The sequence below is a fragment of the Bos indicus x Bos taurus genome, chromosome 16 (genome assembly GCF_003369695.1).
Source record: "Bos indicus x Bos taurus breed Angus x Brahman F1 hybrid chromosome 16, Bos_hybrid_MaternalHap_v2.0, whole genome shotgun sequence".
Classification (NCBI taxonomy): Eukaryota; Metazoa; Chordata; class Mammalia; order Artiodactyla; family Bovidae; genus Bos; species Bos indicus x Bos taurus.
In genome coordinates, this window is record NC_040091.1 from 32,071,517 (window position 1) to 32,078,591 (window position 7,075).

General features: G+C 40.3%; 1 protein-coding gene across 1 annotated transcript in view; it reads right to left on the minus strand.

Moving 5' to 3' along the window:
- CATSPERE (catsper channel auxiliary subunit epsilon) overlaps window positions 1-5,996 on the minus strand; it is a 158,547-nt gene extending 152,551 nt beyond the window's left edge. The window contains exon 1 of the mRNA XM_027564683.1: window positions 5,896-5,996. Within this exon, the coding sequence (XP_027420484.1) occupies window positions 5,896-5,960 (65 nt within the window). The 5' untranslated portion in view covers window positions 5,961-5,996. The remainder of the gene's footprint in view (window positions 1-5,895) is intronic.
- Between the last annotated feature and the right edge of the window lie 1,079 nt (window positions 5,997-7,075).

Genomic DNA, 7,075 nt, shown 5'->3' on the forward strand with positions numbered 1-7,075 from the left:
CTACCTGCTACTGTTGAAGGGTCTCCTGTGGAGTCATGGGTCGGCAAAGACTCACCACAGGGATGGGACTGGCAGCAGTTGTCTGGGAAGGTCCCCTTTGATGTAAACTCTCTTGGACGTTGACATTAACCCAACCATAGAGGCCCTAGACCCCAGACCTGGGTCATCTCAGGCCAAAAAACTACCAGGGAGGGAGTGTAACCCTACCCATCGGCAGATAACTGGATTAAAGCTTTACTGAGCAAGGCCCTGCCCAACAGAGCAAGGCTCAGTTTTTCCCACCATCAATCCTTCCCATCAGGAAGCTTACACAAGTCTCTTAGCCTCATCCATCAGAGGGCAGACAGAAGAGGCAAGAAGAACCACAATCCCACAGGAACTAAAACAAAACCACATTACAGAAAGTTAAATAGCATGAAACACCAGAAAGTTACATCCCAGATGAAGGGACAAGATAAAACCTCAGAAAAAATAACTAAGATGGAGATAGGTAACCTTCTAGAAAAAGAGTTCAGAATAATGATAGTGAATATGATTCAGGATCTCGGAAGAAGAATGGAGGCAAAGATTGAGAAGATGCAAGAAATGTTACCAAAGACCTACAAGAACTAAAGAACAAACAAAGAGAGATGAATAATACTCTAGAAGGAATCCATAGCAGAATAACTGAGGCAGAAGCATGGATAAATGACCTGGAGGACAGAATGGTGGAAATCACTGCTACAGAACAGAATATAGAAAAAAGAATGAAAAGAAATGAAGACAGCCTGAGAGACCTCTGAAACAACATTAAACGCAGGAGCATTCACTTTATAGGGGTCCCAGAAGGAGAAGAGAGAGAAAGGACCTGAGAAAATATTTGAAGAGGTTAATAGTTAAAAACTTCCCTAACACAGGAAATGAAATAATCAACCAAATCCAGGAAGCACAGAGAGTAATACTGTAATCAAACTGACAAAGATTAAAGACAGAGATAAAACATTAAAAGCAACAAGGAAAAACTAACAAATAACATACAAGGGAACTCGAATCAGGCTATCAGCTGATTTCTCAACAGAAACTACAAGCCAGAAGGGAGTGGCATGTTATATTTAAAGTGATGAAAAGTAAGAAACTACAAACAAGAATACTCTACCCAGCAAGACTCTCCAGATTTGATGGAGAAATCAAAAGGTTTCCAGACAAACAAAAGTTAAAAGAATTCAGCACCAACAAACCAGCTTTACAACAAATGCTAAAGGAACTTCTCTAGGCAGGAAACACAAGAGAAGGAAAAGACCTACAGAAAATAAAACCCAAAACAATAAAGAAAACAGTAACAGGATCACACATATCGATAATTATGTTAAATGTAAATGGATTAAATGTACCAACCAAAAGACATAGTCTGGCTGGACAGGTGAAAACATGTGCACGTATGCACTTCCACTTACCACATCATTCTGCTTGACCCCCCCCAAATTGTGTGTAATTATTTTATATTGTTAGGTTAATCATGTTCCCGTTATGGCTTGCAATTGTAATTATCTTTTATTTTTTGTCTGGCTATTGACTGTGAAAACTGATAAACATATTTTACTATTGTGATTATGTAACTATGACTCACTTAATAACATTGTATCATGATTGGTCAACAGAAAAATTATAGACTTGTATATCACCAAAACTATCATTTAATAGAAAAACCTGTAATCACTTTTTAAAGTCCGTATGCATATCAGAATTATCTTGGATTTTTTTGAAAACTATAAATGCCCAGGTATTGTTTTTTTTTTGTTTCGCCAGTGTTCCAGATATGTTTCTAATGAGCAGCCATGTTTAAAAACAACAGGACTATACGAAGATCTTTTATCTAGTTTGTTTCACTTGTATTATTCCATATTCAGTGTTCCCATTTCATTTAGCTTATGTTTTCCAATTTCACCATCTATTCTTTTTTTAATGGATGTTCTTTCTCAAGCCTTTATCAAGCGTAGTATAAAAGCTTTTGTATACATATATATAAATAATATATATAACATTTTAGAAAACTCATGAATTTTTGACTAACAAAAATTTTTGACATATTGATTCCACTTGTTTAACTTAGTATGAACAGAATGCTAGATTTCTAATTTAAAAAAACAGATATGTAACAAAGGTTTACTGTATAGCACACGGAACTATAATCAATATCTTATAATAACCTATAATGGAAAATAATTTCAAAAATAACATGTGCATATGTATAACTGAATGACGCACACACATAAAAGGATTGTAGTGTGTGAAACGGAGATGGCAATGGCACCCCACTCCAGTACTCTTGCCTGGAGAATCCCATGGATGGAGGAGCCTAGTAGGCTGCAGTCCATGGGGTCACGAAGAGTCAGACACGACTTCACTTTCACTTTCACTTTTCACTTTCATGCATTGGAGAAGGAAATGGCAAGCCACTCCAGTGTTTTTGCCTGGAGAATCCCAGGGACCGGGGAGCCTGGTGGGCTGCCGTCTATGGGGTCGCACAGAGTCGGTCACAACTGAAGCGACTTAGCAGCAGCAGCAGCAGTGTGTGAAATTTAGTAATGTTTATCTTTTTGCCAGTTTTTCTAAATGTCCTATGGACATCTAATAACAACATATGAGATATAAAATTTTAAATATATTTGTGTATGATATGATTAATATAAATATAAATTTATTATATTTCAATTATTAATGCCATCATTCAAGATGCTCCTATTCTTATTTTTTCAGCACTTGATAAAATATTCTCAGAGAAATGTTAATATGTCTTCCTATAAGTATATTTTTTTTCTTTTCCCTTGTATTTCTTCTGGTTTTTGCTTTATATATCTTTGTTTCTTTGTTAAGGTGTCTAATGGTTTATGATGTCTATCTTCTTTGTGAAGTGTACCTTTCATCATTAAAAATACTCATCTTTGTTTCATTTAAAATAAGTAAATTAAAAAAAATAAAAAGAATGAAAGAATGTGAACATGTAGTAACAAAAAACAGCAGTTGGGCCCTGAGAGCAGGTAACAATTTAAATAACAGGTCAGCCATATAGCAGTCACAGAATCTTCAGTTCCTCCCTGAAACCATAGATAAGAGTCTAATGCACATTCCTGAGTTGTTTTGCAGATACTAAAACCCCAACCAGAAGCAGAAGTGAGCTGCATGCTGACCACTGGTTGGAGCCAGAAGGTTGATTATTGAGATTCCCAAAATACCACCCTGTTACTTCACCATCAAACAATGAGAGAACTGTGTCCAAGCTAATCGTATATCCTGAGATCCTTCCCCTCAAGACTGTCTTATAAAACTCTTCCCTGAAATCCATTGGGGAGCTCAGGTCTTTTGAGCATTAGCCACCCATACTCCTTGCACTTGGAATAAAACCTAACTTTCCTTCATAAAAACCCAGTGTCAGCAAATTGACTTTACTGAGCACCAGCAAGCAGACCCAAGTTTGGTAACAGTGGTAGAAAGTTTAGATAAATACCTCTTAGACCTAGGGGCAGGAAAAGATTCTTAAATAAAAACATCTACCCTGGATTTCTCAACTTCCCCTTCCAAAAGGCTAACAATAAAATAAAAATCCATTAAGTTCAGGAAAGCGCCTCCTTTAAAAGCACACCTTATTAAGAACTAAAATTCAGGGAGTCTGACCGCCACAAAAACAAAAACAAAAAAAAACCTTTGTCTTCTCTAACCTCTAATTGAGCATTTCCTTCAATTATGAATGTACACCAGGAATTGGAAAACTATGTTCTTTGGGCCAAATTCCATTTGTGCTTTGTAAACAGACTTTTATTTGTACACAGCCACGCTATTTGTTTACCACTGTTGGTTTACTACTGTTTATTACTGTTGTCCCCTACTACGGCAGAGCAGCTAAAACAGATACATTGCTTGAAAAGCCTAAAATATTTAGTATCTAATCCCTTACACTAAAGCTTGGTGATCTCTGGTGTTCAGTTCAGTTCAGTCGCTCAGTCATGTCCGACTCCTTGCAACCCCATGAATTGCAGCACACCAGGCCTCCCTGTCCATCGCCATCTCCTGGAGTTCACTCAGACTCACATCCACTGAGTCGGTGATGCCATCCAGCCATCTCATCCTATGTCGTCCCCTTCTCCTCCTGCCCCCAATCCCTCCCAGCATCAGAGTATTTTCCAATGAGTCAACTCTTCGCATGAGGTGGCCAAAGTACTGGAGTTTCAGTTTCAGCATCATTCCTTCCAAAGAAATCTCTGGTGTACAACATAGCAAACATTATAAACTCCCTTAGCTCACAGGTGAACCTAAATAATATCAACTACCATTAATTTATTGATACATGTGTTAAAAGTTTGAAATATATCATGGTTTTCATGCCTCACAACACCATGAGATAGGTTTTATTATTTCATTTTATAAAGAAGAATATTAATTTTTAGAGTTCTGTCACAATGCTATGTTTTAATTTTTTCTCAGTACTTCAATGGAGAAGGCGATGGCACCCCACTCCAGTACTTTTGCCTGGAAAATCCCATGGACAGAGGAGCCTGGTAGGCTGAAGTCCATGGGGTCGCTAGAGTCGGACATGACTGAGCGACTTCACTTTCACTTTTCACTTTTCACGCATTGGAGAAGGAAATGGCAACCCACTCCAGTGCTCTTGCCTGGAGAATCCCAGGGACGGGGGAGCCTGGTGGGCTGCTGTCTATGGGGTCGCACAGAGTCGGACACGACTGAAGCGACTTAGCAGCAGCAGCAGCAGTACTTCAATGACTTTCCAACCACTACTTTTACTCTATTTGACTTATCCATCTGTTCACTGAGATGCCATGGATCCCTTAGCTCTGAAACCTCTATAATAGTTTTATTGTTGGTATCCTTACATTTTAACGTTGCACTGTGCACTAAGGCGCTTCAGTCACGTCTGACTCCGTGCGACCCTGTGGACTGTAGCCCGCCAGGCTCCTCTGTGCACGGCATTCTCCAGGCAAGAATACTGGAGTGGGTTGCCAGGTCTTCCAGGGATCTTCCCAACCCAGGGATAGAACCTGCGTCTCTTACGTCTCCTGCGTTAGCAGCCAGGTTCTTTACCACTAGCGCCATCTGGGCTAGAAGGTAATAAACAGAATATTCACAAAATATCATTTTTCCAGTTAACTATCTGTATTTTAACCTGTGATGAAAATGCAAAATATTTTGATACACTTTCTAATCCAGCAGCCACCTAATGCTGACCAAAAAACTTACATGGAGGATCCCTCAGAACTTTAAAGTTTTCCTTCCTCATCATCAACCCACTTTCTGCGGGAATTACATATTCTTACATATTCATAATTACATAGTCTTACATATTGCACATTTTAAAAGCACCCTCTCACAAATCATTCAACCACAACTACTAACATAAACCATCAACTACCTAGTTACCCTAGTGAAGCGCCCCCACCCTCATTCCTGGTGGAGACTTTTTGGTCCTCTCTGTGCTTCCCTCTGGCAAAAGGGTTCAGAGTGGGACCCGCTATGCAGGAAACCGACACGTGAAAGTAACGCAAAACTTGGGGAACTTGGGGAGACAGCTAAACCCTAATTTGTTGTTTAGTCGCTAAGTCATGTCCGACTATTTGCGACCCCATGGACTATAACCCATCAGGCTCCTCTGTCCATGGATTTCCCAGGCAAGAAGACTGAAGTGGTTGCCATTAGGTTGCCATTCCCTTCTCCAATTGCGTGCCCTCATTTCCCGCCCTCATTCACTGAAAACCCTGAACGGGCGGCGGGGAGCCGGTGTTGGCGCCAGGAGAACTGGGGAACGAGGCTGCGGTCCACCGGAGCCCCAGTCCCCGGGACGCTAAGGCGCAGGGATATGGCCCCGCCTGCCCAGCCCCAGGGATGCCCCCTCCCGCGTCTCTCTACCTCCACAGGGCCGAGCCGCAACAGCTCAGCCAGGACAACAACACTGCCACTCCCGAGGCGGACATGGCGCCGGCTCGCCACTACCCAACAGCCGTGCCACGGGTGCGGGTGGCTGGAGGGGGCGGGGGCGGGGGCTCTTCGCCAGGCGCTGGCGTGTGCGCATGCGTGCAAGCGAGCGCCGAGGCCGAGCTGCCGGAGGAGAAAATGTAAATCAGATTTTAGGAAAAGCAAAACTGTGTTTTTATGGAATGAAGTAGCATAACCACTTAGGAAAATGTGAATTGATTGGATGAAGGTGAAACTTTTAAGCTAGTGTATCGTTTAGCCCAAATCTTCATTGTGACAGCATATAATCACTGCGATAGCTATTACATATCTAGCAGTACCCTCTCTGTTGCACGAAGCAGGCACTCGATAAGTGATTTTGAACACGTGTACACCCGTGGCGGATTCATGTTGATGTATGGCAAAACCAATACAATATTGTAAAGTAATTAGCCTCTAATTAAATAAATTTAAATTTTTAAAAAATAAAGAGCTAAAAAAAAATAAAATTGAACAGAAGTGAATAGTAACATGTGCTTATTGAACATCTGCTTTATGCCCAACACTACCTCGTGCACTTGAGTACCAAGAAATAGGATAGCATTCTGATTTGCAAAGGGATTTGCAATCCTGTAGTAAAGCCAAAATAAACAACAAAGCTATCACATAGTGTTATAATCTAACTGTTTACTTGTACCCCAAATAATTTACGTCCTTGAGGACGACAGCTGTATCTTTAGTCGTCTTTATTTTATCGTGCCCAGCATAATCCTGTTCTCAGTGTTTACTGACTTAATGAATCACTGAATAAAAGTTGTAAAATTTGTTCCAGGAACTATTAGAGAATGGGATTGTCTATATACAAATGATTTGAGAGATACTACATTTTATGCGATTTTATTCCCAGTTTCTTGCGAAGCAAATTTATATCAGAACTAGATGTCATAGTTAATATGCGTTGCAGTTGAAAGAGCATTTGATCAGCAGTAGGTATCGTCAAACACAAAAATAAAGCAGCCAATTATTTAATCAGCAAAATGAGTTTATTTGGGAATAGCAGAGAATTGCAATCCGAGACAGGCAAACTTTGGTGAATCATAGACAAATTTGGAGAACAAAGGAGAAGGGACCTGCT